The sequence below is a fragment of the Thamnophis sirtalis genome, unplaced genomic scaffold, assembly GCF_051295495.1.
Source record: "Thamnophis sirtalis isolate CommonGarterSnake01/CBP01778 unplaced genomic scaffold, rThaSir2_p1.2 scaffold_6, whole genome shotgun sequence".
Taxonomy (NCBI): Eukaryota; Metazoa; Chordata; class Lepidosauria; order Squamata; family Natricidae; genus Thamnophis; species Thamnophis sirtalis.
The window spans coordinates 84,874,241-84,895,518 of NW_028261386.1; the positions used below are offsets into that span (position 1 = coordinate 84,874,241).

The 21,278-nt window shown below is 44.2% G+C and overlaps 1 protein-coding gene across 3 annotated transcripts in view; it reads left to right on the forward strand.

Annotated features, from left to right (window-relative positions):
* EPM2A (EPM2A glucan phosphatase, laforin) overlaps positions 1–21,278 on the forward strand; it is a 77,018-nt gene that overhangs the window by 38,293 nt on the left and 17,447 nt on the right. Inside the window, exon 4 of one of the 3 annotated variants that reach the window (XM_087718327.1) lies at positions 14,954–16,215. The exons of the other annotated variants lie outside the window; for them this stretch is intronic. Coding sequence (XP_087574453.1) covers positions 14,954–15,228 — 275 coding nt within the window. The 3' untranslated portion in view covers positions 15,229–16,215. Of the gene's footprint in view, positions 1–14,953; positions 16,216–21,278 lie in introns of those variants that run through there. 3 annotated transcript variants of the gene reach the window in all.

The window sequence follows — 21,278 nt, forward strand, 5'->3', positions numbered from 1 at the left end:
TTCTGCACTTAGAAGTGTGGTAGCTATTTGGATTGTATTTATCCATCTTCAGTTTCCATTAAGTAACTTGATTGCGACATTGTCCATCTGGTGATGTCCATTCATAAAGTTTCTATTTATTTTGGCTGAAGCAGGTTTGGTCAAAAATGAACAAAGAATTCTTTCTGTAAAATTCTATCAACCCTTTTTGTCCTATTCGGGGTGCATATTCCAATTCAAATCCTCTTAATTCCAAGTATATCTTTTTCTCCAACTGTCCATCCAATCATCCCGTTAGTGGATTACATTCTTTCTGTCATCTTGTTTATGACTTCTTACATTTTCCATTTACATCCAGGATGTGAGGGGTCTGTAGATATTTTCACAGCTTTCGTTTTGACTATTGTGCAGTATATAGGTCCTTAATGAAAAACAGGTTGGTAGCAATTGTTTTTTGTACAGTTCTAATTATTCGTTGAAGTCTGTGTCTGTCTTATTTGGTTGCAGAGCCAAACCAGATAGTTCTAGAGGTGTAGATGACAGACTTAATAATTCCTCTGTAGAACTAAATCAGCAGCTCTTTGGGCAGTTTGAGCTTTCTGAGTTGGCGCAGAAAGAACATTCTTTGTGGTGCTTTTTTGATGATGTTTTTGATGTTAGGTATCTGTTCTGACCCCCCTCGTCCCACACCAACACACACTCTGAGCCAAAGATAAGTTACGGCATTTAATTAACAGGCAGACAGGTCCTTGGCAGCAAACTGGCACAGACAAGTTTAGGCAGCAATCCAGCCTGCCAAACTCACAATAATGTTCTCCGACATTAATTCCTGTGTTGACTTCTGCAAGAAGGGCGTGTGCACAAGCAGTCTTTTTATAGTCTGGAGAGGAGCCTAATGACCACCAGCTGAGTGCAATTACCTCCTGTAACTGTGCAACTATTCCTGACACCTATTAGCTCTTCGGTGCCGGGCATCCAGGAACAACTCACTGCTGGGGTCCGGCTTACTCTCCCTTGTCTCCTCCCCACTGGTCCAAGGCTCAGGCACCTCCTGGTGGCCAACCAGCCTCTCTGTGCCCTGCTCGGAGTCGGAACCCTGTCCAGGGTCCTCCACATTCTCCAGAGCCGACTCATAGGGCCCCTCGCTGTCGGAATCTGGTGGCAGCTCCAATGGCTCCTGCTGGGCCTTTTAAATTTTGAGATATGATAGAACCTAGAAACTTGAAGGACTCTACTGTTGATACTGCATTTTCTAGTATTGTAAGAGGTGGTAGTATAGGAGGGTTTCTCCTAAAATCTACCACCATTTCCACAGTTTTGAGTGTATTTGGTTTAAGATTGTTCTGGTTGCACCACAAGGCTAATTGTTCAATCTCCCATCTATATGCAGATTAACTTATTGGTTTATAGGCAACCATATACTTAGCATTGTACTTTTGGAGAATTATTGCCACTCCAACTGTTCTGCATATTCTCTTGCTCTGAATATCACATAAACATCTGATTTAAAACAACCCATTCTGGTCCACTTAAACTTCACTTATTCCTAAAATATTGCATGTAGTATGCTAACATCCCTGCTTTAATATTTCTAGGATTCCTTGATTCGTGCATTTAAAATTCTATATTTAATATTTGTTTTTTGTTTGGTTTTTTTTGCTTTGGAAAATCACTTCTTTTTCAACCCTGATACCATCAATGGCCAGATTTCCATGTAGCTTTGTTCTGGGCATGTTATCACCTCCAAATCTAGTTTATCATGTTTCCTCAATAGCTACAGGGAAGTTTTCTAGTCTAGGGAGGAATCTCAGTATCTGACATCCAACTTGTCTAAATGTTTATACCAACGCAATGCAGTAAGATAAAAGTATCTTGCTATCACCTTCTTTTTTTGGATTTTGGAGTTCTTATCCTAAACTGATTGATTTTTATTATACCTGTACAGCCCCACTTTCCATCTCTTTCAGTGTGGATAACTCTTTGTTCCACCATTCCCCTGTTAATGTTACTCCAGCAAGCATTAAGCTTGAGTTAGACTCTTGCAGATGTAGGCATTGACACATACCTACACTGCAAAGGGTTTGATGGGTAAGTGTAAGTTGCAGATAGTTGTAGACAGGCTGACATACACACCTCCCAAATATGAACTATGCATTGTGCAGAAATGCATGTCCTGCATGCTGATTATTTGATCTGACTTTTGGGAAGTTTTCTATGCTTTGTTGTTTTAATGCCCCCTAGCTAGAACATTAACATTCACAGAAGTATAAACGCAATAGCTAGGTAACCATCTCAGAATGACGGACCCATACATTCCCTGACGTGCAATGACACAGAAGTCTAATCCCTGCCTTATGTTCTGACGTAGGCTTCCCAAAAAAGAATAAAGCAGATTCCTGGTCCTGACAAAGCCCCTTTTATTAAATGAATGTGAATTCCTCTGATTCACATTCAGCAAAGACCTGGTAAAGTCTTTCAAAGGTGAAGTTATGACCACAGACCTTATCTAGCTTGGAAAGCTGCCAGGTAAATATTTTCCAAATGCAGCGAAATGCTTTCGCTCCTTTTATTTCCTATGAGAGGTGGCATTCACCGTCCACATGTGGCTTGACTCCCAAGTCGACCCTGATTTCTTAGCTGTTCTTTTCTTCTGCGCATGCACACACTGGGAACAGATTCAGCTGTACTTCTGCCTCACTGCTGTCTAGTTCCGAAGGCAGCTGAGAACGACCATTGGTCTTACCTGAAGGGTCCTTCTCTGCACACTGCGGGAGAGTCCAAGCTGTGGGTTTTTTCAGTCTGGTTGCCCTGGAACTGAGGAAAGACTTTTCCTTGGCCACGCCTCCAGGCGTGCCTAATCCCCAGAAATTTGAGACACTTTGGCCGTGGAGATGCAGCTGAAGACGACCGTAGAATGGAACCGTGTTGACACGACGATCCGTAACCCCGGACAGTCCAGGGTGGGTTGGACTCACCTGCAGTGTGCAGAAAAGGACCCTTCAGGTAAGACCAATGGTCGTTTTCCTGCACACTGCTTAGAGAGTCCAAGCTGTGGGACATACCCAAGTTAATGTCCATCTGGGTGGGCAGAATCAGAGTCACGGGTTACGACAGAAGAAGTCACTACCTGCAGCACCCGCCTGCCAAAGGCCGCCTCAGCTGAAGCAAACATGTCTAACTTATAGTGTCTGATGAACGGAGACGGTGTAGACTACGCGGCTGCCCTGCAGATCTCCTCGATCGGCGCCTGCGTGGCCCAAGCTGCAGAAGTTGCCGCACTGCATGTCGAGTGAGCCGTAATTCGGAGAGGAACTGCTCTCGACTGTAGTTCGTACGCAGATGCAATACAGGCTCTGAGCCAACTGCCAATCATGGACGAGGAGACCTTTTTCCCCAGCGATCCGGGCTGGAAAGATATAAAGAGAGCCTCGGACTTCCGGAAATCGGAGGTGCGATGGACGTAGATTTTTAGTGCTCGTCGCACGTCAAGTTTGTGCCACTTGCGCTCGCTCAGATGCAAAGGATGTGGGCAAAAGTTCGGCAACACAACCTCCTGCACCCTGTGGTACCAGGAATTGACCTTAGTGAGAAAGATCGGATCAAGCCGCAAAACAACCCTGTCGGAATGAACGACGCATAAGTCCTGTCGCATCGACAGAGCCGCCAGCTCCGAGATCCGACGGGCGGAGGTGATGGCGATAAGAAAAGAAGTCTTTAGTGAGAGGTGCTTGAGAGAGGCTGTCTGGAGAGGCTCAAATGGTGGCCCTGTGAGTGCCTGTAGCACCACAGAAAGTTGCCATGTCGGATAACGGTGGACCGTGGGAGGCCGGATGTTAGAGGCACCTTTGAGGAAGCAGCACACCCTGGGAACCTTGTTGAGAGGAAGGGAAGGGTCGCCGGCCCAAACGGTAGACAAGGCCGCCACCTGGCGACAAAGCGTGGCTGGAGCGAGACCCCTCTCAAGGCCTCCCTGCAGAAAATCCAGCACCCTTGCTACTGGAGCAGTGACTGGATCAAGTCCTGAGTCCTCACACCACTGGGCGAAGGTAGCCCAAGTGGAGTCGTAGATCCGAGTTGTCGACGGATGCCGAGCTGCTTGAATGGTGTGGACGACGTCATCTGACAGACCTTCAGCCCTTAGCAGGTCCCCCTCAAGTGCCAAACGGCCAGCTGCAGCCATTGGGGCTCCGGATGGACAATGGCCCCTTGGCTGAGGGAGAACTGATCCGGGGGAATCCGCTATGGCGGGGACACCGACAGGCTTACCAAGTCGGCGAACCACGACCTCCGGGGCCAGTGGGGCGCCACGAGTAGAACTTCCGCCCCCTCTTCTATGATCTTGATTAGAAGACGGGGAAGGAGTGGAAGAGGAGGAAACGCATAGAGGAGGCCGCGAGGCCATCTGCAGCGAAGAGCATCCGTTCCTTCCGCTCCCGGACACTGGAAACGGGAGAAAAAGCGCAGAAGGTGCGTGTTGGCTTTTGTCGCAAACAGGTCTATCATCGGTAGGCTGAACCGGCGAGAAAGTTGTTGAAACAGAGCAGGATCCAGCTGCCATTCCATGGAGTCTATGGTGGTCCTGCTCAACCAGTCCGCCTGGGTGTTGTCCACGCCGGAGATGTGGTCGGAGCAGATCGATTCCAGGTGCCGCTCCGCCCATAGTCCCAAGGCCTCCACCTCTGCCATCAGCCTTTTCAACTTGGTGCCGCCCTGGCGGTTGATGTGCGCCTTCGTGGCGACGTTATCCGTCATCAAGAGGACATGACGGTGACGTATGTGACGGTGGAAATGGCGGAGGGCCAACCTCGCAGCTCACAGCTCCAGAAGGTTGATGCTGCAACGTGATTCCGCCGGGGACCACCTGCCTTGGACCACGAGATGATCCATGTGCGCTCCCCAACCTGCGAGACTGGCGTTGGTGGTAATAACCAGTCGGTCGGGCTCCTTGAACAGGTGTCCCTTGGTCAGAGCTGGAGAAGTCCACCACCGGAGGGACCTCTTGACTGACTGAGGTACTGGAATCAGTCTTGGTGAGTTGCTCCTGTTGGCCCTCTGATGAGGAAGAAGCAGCCACTGCAGGGCTCTGGAGTGGAGACGAGCCCAAGGGACGATCGACAGACAGGAGATCATCTTCCCCAGTAGCTGTGAGAGGAGGACAATCGGAACCTGCCTTGCTTGCCATACAGAGAGGGTCATGGACCTGAGGGCCTCTAACCTGTCTTGGGAGAGGAACACCTTGCAGGAGATGGTGTCTATCACCACCCCCAAGTGATTGATCTTGGTGGTTGTGGTAAGGTGACTTTTTTTGAGATTTAGGGAGAACCCGTGATGCCTGAGGGTTCTCATGGTTATCTGGAGATCCAGCAAGGCCTGCCGCCTGGACGACGACTGAATAATGATGTCGTCCAGGTAGCATTGGAGCCTTATGGGCCTGCGGCGGAGATGGGCCGCCACTACCACCAGAACCTTGGTGAAGGTCCTGGGGGCCGATGACAGGCCGAATGGAAGGGCCCTGTACTGGAAGTGGCGGCCTGCATAGAAGAAGCGCAGGAACTTCCGATGCCGGGGGTGAATCGGGATGTGTAAGTAAGCCTCCCGCAGATCTATGGAGCTGAGGAGGTCTCCCTGGCGTATCCCAGCTAGGATGGACTGAAGGGACTGCATCTTGAACCTCCGATAGGCAATATGCTTGTTGAGGTTCTTGAGGTCCAAGATGGCCCTCCACCCCCCCCCCCCCGGGTTCTTGGGGACCAGGAAGAGAATGGAGTAGAACCCTCTCCCTTCCTGGTCCGGGGGCACCTGTTCGATGGCATTGATCTCCAGGAGGTGGAGGACCTCCTGGCTCATCTGATCCCTCTTGGTGGGACATGAGGGAGTGGGGCACCTGATAAAGTTTCTGGGAGGGGAGGATAGGAATTCTAGGGATAGACCCTCCCTGACCACCTGTAAGACCCAGGCATCGTGAGCCGTCTGAGCCCAGTGGGAGGCGAACAGCTGCAGTCGACCCCCGATTGGAGATGAGCTCGGGGAGTCACTTGGACTTCCGGAAGGGCCTGTTGGAGGCGCCTCCTCGATTGAACTTGCGGAAGCCAAACTGCTGCCTACCGCGGTCTCGAAAGGAAGACCTGTTCTGAGCCCTCTCCCCCTGCTGCCCAGAGTTTCTGTTACAGGGGTAGAAGGAGGAAGACGTGGAGGGCTCTGAGGGCCGAAAGGACTGCCGCCTCACATAAGGGGTGGACTTGCGGTCCTGTTTCTTGGATGTCGAGGGAAGAATCTTTCTTTTATCCTTTGATTCGATCAGGAATGAGTCCAAGACCTCACCGAATAATTTGGACCCCTTGAAGGGGGCAGAAGCCAATTTCCATTTATGCTTCTGGTCCGCCTGCCAATGTTGGAGCCAGAGCAATCTGTGGGAGGTGACATTCGCGGCTAGGGCCCTAGAAGCGAATTTAGTGGCGTTAAGGGCCGCATCAGCGGCGTACTGAGACGCCGCGATGAGCTTGGTCACGTCCTGATGAAGCCGGGCGTCCCCTGGGGGAATCTTATTTATGATGTCGCGTGACCAGATTACAGCCGCTCTACTGAAAAAGGAGGCGGAAGAAGAGGCCCTAATGGCCCAGGCCGCCGCCAGGTGAGCCTTGTGACAGACTTTCTTGGCCTTTCTGTCCTCCGCCTTGAGGCCTTCAGACAGGTCCGCAGGTAGGGAGGCGTTAGAAGTAAGGGCCGTAATGGGAGGATCCACTGCCGGGAGAGCCAAGAGGTCTTCCAGGACAGGCTCCATTGTATACAGTTTCTTGTCTACCCCGCTAGGTGAGGACAAGGTGGCTGGCTGAACCCAATGACGCTGGATAAGGTCTAGAAACAACCCGGGAACGGGAACCAACTTTTGTTGGGAAGTTGGAGCGTCGAACATGACCGCATTCGGGTTTACTAGGGCCGAATCAGTCTGAGTGGCAGTGGGCTTTGGTTTAATGCCCACCATAGTGGTGGCCTTCACCTTGCGGAGGACCGACTTAAACAAGCTGGGCTTGAACAGGCTGGAATAAGAAGGAGTATCCGGGGTGAGGTCCTCATCCTCGGACAGACCCTGCTCTATGGGATCCGCCGCCTCCAAGGCCGAGGCCTCGCTCACAACAGAGGATTCCAGGGATGGATGGTGCACCCGCTTGCCCGGGGGAGGGCCGCCCTGAGCCTTGGGAATCGAAGGAGCCGCCTGCTTATCCCGTGCCCGCATGGCATCAGCTATGCCCTTGGCTATGGCACATTCCACTATTGCCTGCATCCTAGGGGACAGCTCGGGATCCTGGTCCGAGTCAGCATCAGCACCCAAGGGCTCCTCCCCCTGGGAAGGAGAATCCTCCGGGGGAACAGCTTCCTGGGCTGGTTCTTGTTCAGGGAACCAAGAATTGGCAGGGGAGGGAGGTTCAGAGAAGGACCGGTCAGGAGACAGATTTTGAGAGTCAACCTCTTCTGCCATTATGGGTGTCAAATCCCTTCTGGGAAGTGGCAGGACAAAGGAATCCCCTGAGGGAGTCTCCTTAGCCGCTCTGCGACGGGCTTTTTCAAATTGCTTGTCAAGCGCCCGTTGGCGCCTTGCAGCGTCCCTAGCCTCAGCAGCAGATGGAGTTCTGAGGGGAGGGATCTGGGAGGGAGCCCTGTCTCCACTAGCCCCACCCCCCAAAGATATAGAAGGAACCTGATCCAGTCCCTGGGAGAGTCCCGGTCTACTGGACAGAGGTCCCAATTTCTCCATGCCTAGATTGCACAAGCAAGCAAGCGCAGGCCGAATGAGAGAGAGCTGCAGTAGATGATATTCTGCTCTGTAACAAAGGATAAGAGAGAAAAGGTCAGTAAACAGGCCATATGCAAATATAAGGCATAATATAATAAAGAGCGAAGAGCAGAAAAGTGCCTGAATGGGAGGTTTTTTAACATCAGGCGTATAGTCAGTGATAGACAAGCCTGGCAGGGATGAGGGGAGGCTTGGGCCTTGAGAAGGCCAGGATTACTATAGGCCTCCCAGGCTGGGCGATGGTCTTTGATTAGGCCAAGGTGCCAGCTCCGCTCGCCCAGGAGTGGCGAAAAACATGGAGACAGAGAAGAGGCAAAGGCCAGAGGGCCGAAACCCTTGCTGGCCTACTGCCCCTCAGCGATCTCTGCTGTAGCGTGGCTGCGCGGCCTGCAGCTGGGCCTAAACGGCAAATTCGCACCTAAAATGGCCGCCGCGCCATGAGGGAATATCAAGGGCTATGCAGTGATCACCCTAGCCCTGGGCGATCGTGCGCGTGCCTCCGCGGCAGTTCCTATGAGCGAGGGGCTTGAAAAATACGAAGAACTTGCAAGAAAACAATAAAAAGGGAACCCGAGGGGTGAATCAGGCTCCTGGAGCCTTCCTGCCGCCGCTCGTGCCGTTTTAAAAGGCACGGCAAGCCTCCGAGATCGGCCTGAGGAGATCGACAAAGGAGGCCCTTCCCCCAGCCAAACGCTTACCTCCTGCCTCCTGGAGGCTTGAATACAGCAATTAGTGATAGAAGAACAAGACAAAGGCAAGAATGCCTAAGGGGAGAAATATACTCAGCAGGAAAAGTCAGAAGTAATAAAGAGAGTCCAAGCAAAGCACTATTTCAGCTGGAGCTCCCAAAACAGCTTCCAAACGGGCCAAACTGAGGAAAATTTCTGGGGATTAGGCACGCCTGGAGGCGTGGCCAAGGAAAAGTCTTTCCTCAGTTCCAGGGCAACCAGACTGAAACAACCCACAGCTTGGACTCTCTAAGCAGTGTGCAGGAAAACTGCTGGATGAACTTGGCCCCATCTCTGCATCTGAGCCCTCATCCCAGCCTTCCCCAGCCTCCAGTACTGGCCCATGTTCCTCCCCAACCTCCTCACTGTCCGACTCTGCTGCCAGCTCCGCTGGCTGCTGGCAGGCCACAGCATCTTATTCTATCAGGAGGATGCACTTCCACCAGCATATACTTCCAAGGCCATTGTTACTATTGAACTTTCCTTAGAAACATAATACTCTGCGACAAAAGCAGAATGTATCTTTATTTAAAGCAATGAATCCTGAATAATCCTATTCCATGTTCCTTGAGAAGTAGGGAATCAGTGACATTGTGACCCCTCACCTCAGTCTGCTTTGTTTCATTCTTCCTTATGGATTAATGTAGTCATGTTATTCACTGAGGAAAGAAGACAGGTAAACTTTACTCCGTCTTGCACCTTACCATAATCAATACTGTATTTACCTTTTGTAAGACACTTCAGTAGTTAAAATTTGAGCAGGGTTCCATTTGAGGGGGGGGGGGGGGACTGCTTGTATTGTAGTATGATTTAAACATGGCCTTTAGTTGCAGCAATAGTTTTTCAGTAAGATATCATGTGAATATGAGACCTCACCTCTTGCAAAATCAGAAGAAATATAAGCTTTGAATATGCTCCAGTCTTCTTCAGATTCTTATGATCAGACTTCAGACATTTGCCAAAGAACACTCTCTTGTTAGGCTTGCCATTTCATTTATGTCCTCTTGCTTATTCTGTATCTCTATTTCCTTTCTCTTGCTGGCAGAGGTCTTGAATTTTTACATTTTTATTAGTGGATGTGATTCTTTTATTTAAAAAATGGGCTAGGGAAAAGAACACAAGCGACAAAAGAGTTGTAGTTGAGGAAACATATTGCATTTTACTTAGGATTATGCCTGGAACAGAATTGCTTTGTTTTGGAACTATGCATGTGAATTAGAAAAATATGTACTTTGTGTACATTGAATTATTTTCTATTGTCTCCTGCACATTGGTTCATTTTTACATTTTCTCTGCTGAACCCCATCTGCTTAATCCATAGTTGCTAAGATGGAACCTTTTGCTTACAAATCAGGTAAAAGATGTCTGATTTTGAGCAACCTCATTCTTCCCTCCTTTCTAGGCTTGTCATAAGAAAATGTGCTGTATGTGTTAGGTTAGTTACTATAGGTTCTCTATGCTTGAAAGGTAAAATAAATTCATGTTCTCCATGGTTCTTATTCCTGAATTCTTGACTACATACAGGGATGGGATTCAAAAATTTTAGCAAACAGTTCTCTGCCCGGTTGCTGGGTGGGCATGGCAATGGTTGGTGTGGCCTACTCAGCCTCCTGCACCATGGCAGGAAGGGCGTTTTCATCCTCCCCAGGCTCCAAGGGCTTTCTTCAAAGCTCTGGGCTCTGAAGACTCTCTGGAGGCTGGAAATGGGCCTGTTTCTGAACTTCAGAAACTTCCAGGAGAACCATTTTTCACCATCCCCAGGCTCCAATATCTTTCCTCAAGCCTCCAGGAGGGTTACAACGGCCTCCCCGGCTCTGGAGGCACTCCAAAGGCTAGAAATGGGCCCATTTCTGGACTTCCAGAACTTCCGGGAGGCCCATTGTGCACCCTCCGCAAGCTCTGGAGCTTTTCCTCAAGCTTCTGAGAGGCCGAAAATGGCCTCCCCAGTCTCTGGAGGCCAGAAATAGGTCCATTTTTGGACTTCCAGAACTCCCTCCCACAGCCTCCACGTTGGCTCTGCACTTACCTGGCATCTAAAACAGACTGTGTGGAGATTCTGAGGAAAGGTGGAGCAGGGCCAGCCAGTCCTTGCAACTACCTTGCAACTACTGGGATTCGAACCTGGGCTGTTTTTACTTGTTAGGCAGTTGTATTAGCCTCTAAGGCACAAGCTCTCCTCCCTTATCAGTTGAGCCAAGGAAATGATTAAGTGTTATGTCAAAGCACCTGGTATGTCCAAATATGGGAGGGAGTCTACGGTTCGAATCCCAGTAAGGGTATGGCTAGCTGATGAGAGCTAAATAGCTTGAAATAGATCTATACTAGTCTCCCTTTATTTATTTATCAGCACAAATGCAACACAAAAATGGTTTTCTGCCTGGAAGGCTCCTAGGGTGGAGCTAAAAGGCAAAAGGGAAGCAGTATGCTTCTTCCCTTATTTGGGCATACCAGATGCTTTGACATAACACTTAATCTATCTATCTATCTATCTATCTATCTATCTATCTATCTATCTATCATCTATCTATCTATCTATCTATCTATCTATCTATCTATCTATCTATCTATCTATCTATCTATCTATCTCCTGTGACAATCTGATTTCTGCAAAGGACCTTTATCTATTTTCGTAGGGAAGCCCACTTCAGATTTTGAAATCCCAAATGATTTCTCCTACCTGCAATTCCACACCATGATTTATAATCAACTTCAGGCAATATAGTGAATGAAATGCTACGTTTGTTGATGAAAAGCTTAAAATGAGAAAGACATAAAAATAGAAGAATACTATAATGCATTCTTAGCTTACTCTAATTCATTAATTTACAAAATAGGCAAAGAACAGCAAATCAAATTGGCTAATCTGCTGGGGGCTAATAAAAAAACAACCTCTAAGTACTATATGTACCATTTATCAGTTAATATCAGTGGTGGGATTCAAATTTTTTTTACTACCGGTTCGGTTGGCGTGGTGTGGCTTGGTGGGCGTGGCAGGGGAAGGATATACTGCAAAATCTCCATTTCCACCCCATTTCATGGCAAAGATATTGTAAAATCCCCATTCCCTCCCCACCCCACTAACCTACTTTCCAGTTCCTGTGGGAGGCAACAGAATAAGACCCAGCCGATCAGCTGGGACTTGGGAGGCAGTGAATAGATGGGGGCAGAGCCAGTCAGAGGTGGTATTTGCCGGTTCTCTGAACCACTCAAAATTTCCACTACTGGTTCTCCAGAACTGGTCAGAACTGGCTGAATACCACCTTGGGTTATTATGTTTCTTAGCTTATTAAAATACAGAACCTTTTTACAACATACTGGAGAGGTAGACATTGCCTTGGTAACCTCACACATAAGCGCACCAATGTGCCTACCATCCCTGTTCTAATGTTTCTTTTTATTCGTATCCATTTCATGCATCCAAAATCATGTTTACACACATACACACACACACACACACACACACACACGTTGTCTAATACATGCTTGATGAAATAAATAAATAAAATAAATACTATTCAATAAGCATTATGGATAATAGGTAGAATAGATTAATTACTGAAATTACTCCTAAATTCAACCTTTCCAAAATATCACACTTGTCATCAGTCTGAAATCCAAATTCCTTAATTAGCTCACCACAACATTATTGCTAAGACAGAACAGCCTGTTATTGTATAAATTCATTATTTAGTACACTGTTTTCTGTTTTTCTTAGTTCTTGTATCCCAAAGCAGTTCTCTTTCCCTGTCTCTCACACAGACAAGAGGGATAGGTAAATGAATCCTGTCATCAACCTTATAAATTGAAAAGGACAAGATACACAAAGAGAAGAAGGGGGGAAAACCAGTTTTTGCAAGGTCAAAACAAACTGCTAATGCTGTTAGCAAATATTTCTATCTAATACTGGCAAGTCTTCCCTTGACGATTTTCTTGCTCCACTAGTTCATGATTCTTATTTATTTGGCTGATAGGAAGGACCACAATGTCCTCTTGTTTCCGCAATGTCAGGATAACTAGCAATTGGGTTGGGGCTTTGAGGCAGGAAGGGCAAAACAAGCTCCTGCTAGCTATTTTTTTTGTGACATGTTAGTCCCTCTCTGACAATTGTATGTCAGCCTTCCAGGCAAATGTAATGGTATGTGGGAATGATCTTGGGCAATGGAGAAGATTTGCAGCCAGGGCAATAATTGGACAAATTGGCAGCTTAGCCTGCAGAAGGCATGTGGGACTCAGAAGGAACTATTTTTGTCTCTATGCAAAGGCAATGGGAGAGAAATGTACTTTCAGACTTGCAAGATTCTATTAATTTAACCTTACAATAAAGCAAAGGTATCAAACTCAAGGGCCGGATCCGGCCAGTGAGGTGCTTAGATCTGACCTGTGGGGCCGCCCTGGAAACAGCAAAGGACCGGGCCATGGTGCCTCTGCCAGTGAAAGGGCTCTGCCTATAGCCCTCGCAAGCTCTGCTTTTGCTAGCAGAGGGTTGCAGGAGGCTGTTGCAGCCGAAAATGGACCTTGTGAGGACTACGGGTGGCCCTCCCAACCTCTGTTTTCACTGGCAGAGGGTTGCAGGAAGCCGTCACAGCTGTAAACAGAGCTCAGGAGTCCATTTTGCTGGCAGAGCGTTTGGGCTACCACAGGCACAGCCGACATGAGTGACATCGAGCTAGCCATACCCAACCTGGCCACACCCAACCTGGGCCCCCAAGGTCAAACACAACCCTGATGTGGCCCTCAATGAAATCGAGTTTGATATCCCTGCAATAAAGTAAAGCTAGTTGTTCATTGTGTGTTTCTTGTCTGGACTATCTTGCAAGGCCAACATCAATCTTGCAAGTTTGAAAATGCATTTTTCCTCCATCATCTTTAAAACCCAAGAATCTAGGGAGGATTCCCTTCTGAGGCATATGCCATGCTTACATTCCTGCTAAAGGCTAAGCTGCTTCTTATCCAAGTATTGCCCTGGCTGCAGCTCTTCTCCCTGTCTCCCAAGGTCAGTCCCACATACCAATACATAGTATGACAACAGTATTACACAATTCACAAGACTATAAAGCTTATGAATATTTAATAGCTTTTGTGTATTCAGTTGTTATAATAATGAATGTTAATTATGCCACAAAACTTGATATGAAGTTAGAAAGGGCATACTGTATCATTTGAAATGGGGAAATCAGAATTCATAATTATTGAAAAGCATTTCTTATGTACATCCGAAATTTTTTTCAAAAAAATACAAAATAATAAAAAGCTTCAACCACAAGTGTCATAAGTCAAACATACATTGTTTAAAACAAACTCCACAATTTTCTCACTTCCCTCTATTAGATAGAAGATAATGTAAGAGTTGATGATGACTAATTTAGCTTTTCAGGATTTTCAGTAAACACACAGTGTCTAATTTATAACTGAACAGGGAGAAAGCATTCTCTGTGCAGAGTCTTAATAATGAATAAGTGTGTTAACGCATTATCAATTTTTTTAAATTCATACAGTATATCTAAAATATATCTAATCAGCATATATTTATAAGCAGAATTATCTTTTGAAAACGGTGGACTGGTTATATCACTTGTTAAAGTAAACAAATACTTGGGATTTGTTGGAATTATTTAGCATTAGTATTATTTTTATTCCTTTGCAACAGAGGTAGCAATCCACAGATAATATGCTGCTTCCAGGTTTTTTACAATGTGTGATCCATCACTAGATATTGCCCACATCTGTTCCTGTCAGATGACAGGCATGTGATCCTAGGAAATAACATGGTTGCTTTAAAGAGTTGTAGATTAGTGTCACATTTGTGGTTCTTTTTAAATACACAGAGAGAGAGAGACGAACATATCAAACGTTTGAGAGCAATAATTAGAACTAATACATATTGAATTAGAACAGAGAAAAAAAATGAAAAAGAAGCAACAGAAAAAACTAAAAATGCAATAAAAAAGAAAATAGAAGAAAATAGAAAAACGAGATAAATGCAAAGAAAGATATAACAATAGAAAGAAGTAGCTTCTGATATTCTTCACAGTAGCTATAATTCTATTTTAACTCTCTCCCTCTCTCAAGTTATATTGTGACTCTCTTTCTATAAATATATCCTGTTTAATCATCAAAACCATAAGTTCATTTTACTGCATTTCTATGCAAAAAGTCCATAAAGGGTTTCCAGGCTCCTGTGCTCCATTGTGCTTCAAAACATGCTTCCTGGAATGGAGTCAGACCTGTTGCATAGCCTTGTTGCTTACAATCCTTTCCAGTTTGGCTTCGTAGGGACTCATAGAAATAAAGATGATCTGAAGTTGGAGGCCACTGTGTTGCTTAAAATGCCCTGCTACTCAGAAAAAAGAAAGGAAAAAGAACAATTTATTGCCTAATCATAGAAATACTGGGTATTCCAAGAGAGATTTGGGGTAGAGCATGCATTTGACAGTGATCTTGTTTCTAATCCTAGGAAGAGTCCAGATGCTGCCTCAGGCTGTCTATCTCCTGCATGGGCTACTGGAGAATGGGCACACTGTCTATGTTCACTGCAATGCAGGTGTTGGTAGGTCCACCGCTGCCATTTGTGGCTGGTTAAAATATGTGCTGGGATGGAATTTGAGAAAAGTGCAGTACTTTGTAGCTTCCAGAAGAGCAGCCATCTACATTGATGAAGAAGCACTGGTCCGTGCCGAAGAGGATTTCTTCCAGAAATTTGGGCCGCTCCGTTCCTCATTCAAGCCATAGCAGCAGCAGCAAAAGAAGAAATTGCCAGCAACATAGTCAGGGTCAAACTTCTCGGAAATCATGACCTTAACTCCAAAAAAAATGCTACCATTGCCTGAGGAAATAGTGAGATGAAAATGTGAGTGAATCGGGGGTGGGTTCCTGCCAGTTCTCACCTCTTCTATAGAAGAGGTTCCACAAATCTACAGTGCCGTTTAGAACCGGTTCCAGCTCCCTCCCCCGCCCGTCCACACATCATCAAGATGAAAAGCAAGAGGAGGAATTCTGGGAGTTGAACCACAAGTCTTAAAGCTGTCAAGTTTGAACACCCCTGGTTTTTTTTTTCTAAAGGGTTAGGGACTCAAGGGTATTGTAACTTGACAGCTTTAAGACTCACGTGCTTCAAATGCCAGAGTTTCTGAGTCAACATTTTGGTTGCTAAGCAAGAGTGTTGTTAAGTGAGTTTCATCACATTTTACAAGTTGGCCACGCCCACCCAGTCACATGGCTGACAAGCCACTCCCGGTCACATGGCTAGCAAGCCACTCCCACAAAGCAGGCCACACCTACATAAGAGGTTCTAAAAAATGTTGAAGCCCACCACTGGAGTGAATGTGCGTGTAGCAGTCAGGATACATAAAGATTATGTAGCAGTTTTAGAGAAGGAGAATTCACATTGGTTACTGACACATTGATTACTATTTGAGAGGGGGATTAATTCTAATTTTCCCCACCCATTCATGCCTCAGCACTTGGATTAGCCAGAGTTAGGTAGCTAAGTAGGGTCAGGCCCTCTTAGTACTTTGATGAAAGGCCTCTGGAGAATATGGTAAGAAGGTGGTAGCACACCATTTCCATAGCTCTGCCAAGGAAACGACAAGGACTGCCTGAAGGCAAGTTCATGTTACTGCCTTTCCCAAGCATTATTGTTATTTTATTTTTTTTAAACAGAGCTGCACAAATGCATATGCAAACATGACCCTGGGAGCTAGACAAGAAACTGCAGGTTCGTGAGTTATCTGATTATGGCTAAGTATATGAAACTTGGTAAACTCCTTAGCCCAGACAGCAGATTTAATATCTGCAATGCCTCCAATGTAGATTTTAGAACCTAAATTTATTATAAGCCTCAGCTTGGCTAACGTTGGAAGCTGGGCGTGATAGGAGTTGTACAACAATTGTGGAACAAACCTGTCATAGCATGGGAGGAGAGCTATGATAATTCAAAAATCAGAAGGGTTTTGGAACTACATTTTCCATTTAACAAATTTTATTAAAAGGTATAGGTTTGACCAGTTGAATTATGTTTTACATTTGTAAATAGGGAACTTGCAATCTATCTTATGTGTATCCTCTATCTGCAGAGTTAACCTGTCTTCCCCGCTCTTCCCTCCTCTGGCCTCACCCCAATCTAAATCTTGCATCAGTTTAGCCTCTCTGGGCATTTGATGAAGTGAGCTGCAATTCATGAGAGTTTATGACCTTTAATAAAATGTATTTGTCAGAAAACTCCTCCTGATTGTATGCTTCACAGTAGAAGCTGTCACTAAATAATAAATGTTTTTTTCTCATATATCCACATGCACAGGTTTGAGATCCCCTATAGGCTTAACCAAAGACATCGGTTAATCACATGTCAAGTCTTGTTCTGATTGCTTATCCAGGCAACCCTTCCCAAATGTCTATGTACTGTAGTTAGGCAGTATATGTTGCTTCTTAATTTTGGTATTTTCCAAGCTGCCAGAATTTAGTCGTGTAGGTTATTGGATGGAGAATCTTCAATACTATAATGTTAAATGTGTTGGTGTCGGTGCAATAAACTATTGTAATCCAGGTGACAAATTAAGTATGTGCAGGATCAAAGGCTGTGTATGGTTTAAAACAGATGATTATTAATGAATGTGACCTAAATGAAAACTAGTTCAACTCAAACAAGAATACCTATGGGCATTGTGCAACAACCTTGATAAATTTGTGAAATAATACTGGAATAATTGCAAGTTGCTACCATTACACCTGGAAGAATTCTTAGTTGCCCACAATCATCTTACAGAGAAGATGACATAAAAATTTAATAAATAGTGCAGCTTGGAGGAAAATCCAGAAGCATTACAGGGTTTAATAAATACACTATATTGCCAAAAGTATTCACTCACCTGCCTTTACTCGCATATAAACTTACTGTAAGTGACAGCCCATTCCTAATACATAGGGTTCAATATGACGTCAGTCCACCCTTTGCAGCTATAACAGCTTCAGCTCTTCTGGGAAGGCTGTCTACAAGGTTTAGGAGTGTGTTTATGGGAATTTTTGACCATTCTTCCAGAAGTGCATTTGTGAGGTCACACACTGATGTTGGATGAGTTTACGTGGCCTACCACTTCGTGACTGAGGTGCTGTCGCTCCCAAACACTTCCAAGTTCTTATAATACAGCTGACAGTTGACTGTGGAATATTTAGGAGCGAGGAAATGTCATGACTAGATTTGTTGCACAAATCAAGGTGGCATCCTATCACAGTTCCACGCTGGAATTCACTGAGCTCCTGAGAGCGACCCATTCTTTCACAAATGTTTGTAAAAACAGTCCGCATGCCTAGGTACTTGATTTTATAAACCAGTGGCCATGGAAGTGATTGGAACACCTGATTCTGATTATTTGGATGGGTGAGCGAATACTTTTGGCAATATAGTGTATGTATGACAGCTTGTAGAATGATAATTCTTCTATATAAATATTTTTTTGTTTATTAACTATCCATGCATTGGTTTGTTTAAAAATATATATTTTATTCTATTTTTTGTTAACGTCATCTTGTATGCAAAAATAGCAGTGAATATGTTTTTAGTTGCATATTTGACTTTATTTCCGAATTTGGATGTTGGATGTACCATTAAATATTTGAAACACACAATATTGACAATGAACAAGTTCTTTTGTTGGATGTCAAGATCTGTACAAGAATGACTTATGCCGCATTTGAATTATAATAATTTAAATAATTGATAACATAAATAAAGGGTTAAAAATATTTGCTGATAAAATGTTCTTGATAATGCATGGAGAATAATTTTGACAATATGAAGAAGGCTCCATGTGGTCTATTCATTTTAATTATGTTTGTGTGTCACAGGACAAATTATAAGGCCAAATGAAAGCCAATTCATGCTAACCTGTAGCAAACTCACAACATAGAAACTTCATCTATAGGTTTCTATAGATCCAGCTTAACTGTTTTGACATCTCTTCATGATTGCTGGAATATATTTAGTCACTGTATGAAAATGAAAACAATCCTCAAGAGAACACAAGATTGAATTTGATATCAGTGGGATCTGAATGTGACCCATTGTACCTGAATTATCATACATATATTAATATGACTCGTTATTCCAGACACATATTAAAATTGGTTTGGAGGCTTTTTTTTAGGTCTGAATAACAGGATTGGAGAAGATTAACCATTAAATGAATTTAGCCAAGACATGCAAATAATAACAGTATATATTTTATCAAGCCAATTAACAACAAAAAGTGATTGTTTCAAAATACTTATAAAATATTTAACTTTTCCCCAGTGCATAATTACACAATAGCCTGGAATTTAGTAGTTATCTGTTAAAAATCAAATTGAAAAGAAGTTAATCTGTCGGATAGATCATTAATGCTCACCATACAAAATCCGATTATATTATTTAACTAAAAGGATGAATACGTTTATATATCATCTCTTACAAAATCAATCCAAAGATGCTAATACATGTTTGGAAGGAAAATTCTCATAAACTGAGGAGCCATTAGACAAACTGCAAAGATACGGAGGAGGCTGGCATATCCGTTCAAAAAAGTTTGTTAAAAGTAGTAATTACAGCCCAAATTTAAAACCATGTGAAGCAGGGGTGGATTGCTGCCAGTTTTACTACTGGTTCACAACGCGTGCACAATGTGTGCGGGCAGTGTTCAATCTAAATTGTTCTTCTATGCATGCAATTTTTTTGACAAATGCTGGCCTGTTTTCGTGAAAAATGAGCTGTTTTTTGCTTATTTTTTTGGGGGGGGGCACCACCCAGGAATACTCTGCAAGCCCCCTAAAGGCTATTCATGCCTTTTTGGGGAGAGGGAGGGCCTGTTATCATGAAAAACGGGCCATTTTTGGGAGGTTTGCAGACTGCAAAATCTTTTTTTTTTAAATTTGCCTCTTCAAAACCTTGGTGCGTCTTATACTCTGAAAAATAATTAATTCCTGCTCCATTAAACGTAATGAGAGATGAAAATCCCATTCTCTCTCACTCCAAGCCAGAACAAGCTTGGAAGTGGCATGGAACTGGCAAATTATATTAGGTTGCCTCATAATATGTATACAGGTAGTCCTCGGCTTACGGCCATTCATTTAATGACTGTTCAAAGTTACAACAGCACTGAAAAAAGTGACCTATGACCGTTTGCACACTTAACAACTGTTGCAGCATCCCCATGGTCACATGATCAAAATCCCAATGCTTGGCAACTGGTTCACATTTATGACTGCTGCAGGGCCATGTGATCACCTTTTACGACCTGCTAAGCAAAGTCAATGGGGAAGCCAGATTCACTTAACAACTGTGTTACTAACTGAATAACTGAAGAGATTCACTTAACAACTGTGGCAAGAAAGTTCATGCAACATGGCAAAACTCACTTAGCAACTGTCTCAGTAACAGAAATTTTGGAGTCAGTTGTGGTTGTAAGTCAAGGACTATCTGTACATGCATACACAATAATCATGGAAGGCTGTTTTGTGCAACATTACCTTATTAATTTAGCATATGATATAGCAGGACATATAACTTGCTTGGAAGCCAGCCCCCACCCCCACCCCACCCCCCAAAAAACTTTTATTTAGAAATAATCACTGTTCTATGAGAAAAAATCAAGACCTAATTCTAATGGCCAAGAAGTCAAAGATGACAGGAGCTTCATTAACTACATTCACTGGGAGGCTACAATCAGATTCTTTCACACAAAATAATTGTGCAGAATTATGCCTTAATAGTTTGCTTTGTCAGTTTTTACCAGACACAGTTGTGGAGTGAGGGTGAAGAAAAATTAGCCATTTAATAACTTCCCCGGGATTGTAAGCTGGTGGTTGCAGTGGTTTTGACGTAGCTGTTAATCAATGGAACAAACAAGCCTTTTCAGTATTTCAGTTCCTTCCATTCATTTTCATGTGTGTATATATGTCACTAACGTGCAGTTCTGTGCATGACACGTGTCAGAGGTGTTGCCATGGTTTCAGGAGGAATGGCTGTCATCGCTTGTATATTTTCAATTTTGCCAGACCGCTTCATTTTTCCCACTGAAAGCTTTTTGGATCCTAAGTTTTCTTGACATTACTTTGGAACTTATATTTCTTGACATGATTTGGGTGTTAGGAAAGGACTACCACTGCATTCCCTACTGGAGGAAAAAAGGTAGAAATAATGAAAACATAATTTTAAGAAAACTGACTGGCAGAAGAGTTTGGAAGTAGAACAGATGAGTTTTCAAGCAAAAAAAAAAATGCAGGGAAAGAGCCGCCATAGAAGTTAAAAAGAACTTGAGTAGTTGTAGGAAAAATAAGATGATCTCAGACAGCTTAAAGAATTCATGCAGAGCTGTAAACTGCAGGAGAGCAGTTTTGACTGGAACTAATAAATGGAAAATGATGTTTTGGCTTCCTGGCGAGTGGGCATAGTGACTGGCAGAAGACTGGCTAATTCAACCTTTTATATGGGAAGAATAAATTCGATCCATTGAAAGTTTAGAAGGGAAAGTTCATTAAAAATGGAAATAGCGTTGAAATCTTTGCATGGTTGTTGCACAGAAAGAACAAGAAAAACAAAGCATGTTATATAATCAAAACTGCATCTGATTGTTATTCATGAGCTCACTCATTTATTCAGGTTAAAATTATTTATAAAAGAAACCTTAGGGTATTTTCTACATCTGATTTTTTTTTCTTTTAAAAAAATGTCGAAAAGACAATTATGACAGAACTTTGGTCTTTTCAATTTAAACTATATCAAAGGGGGTGGGGGGGCAGGGAATGTATAG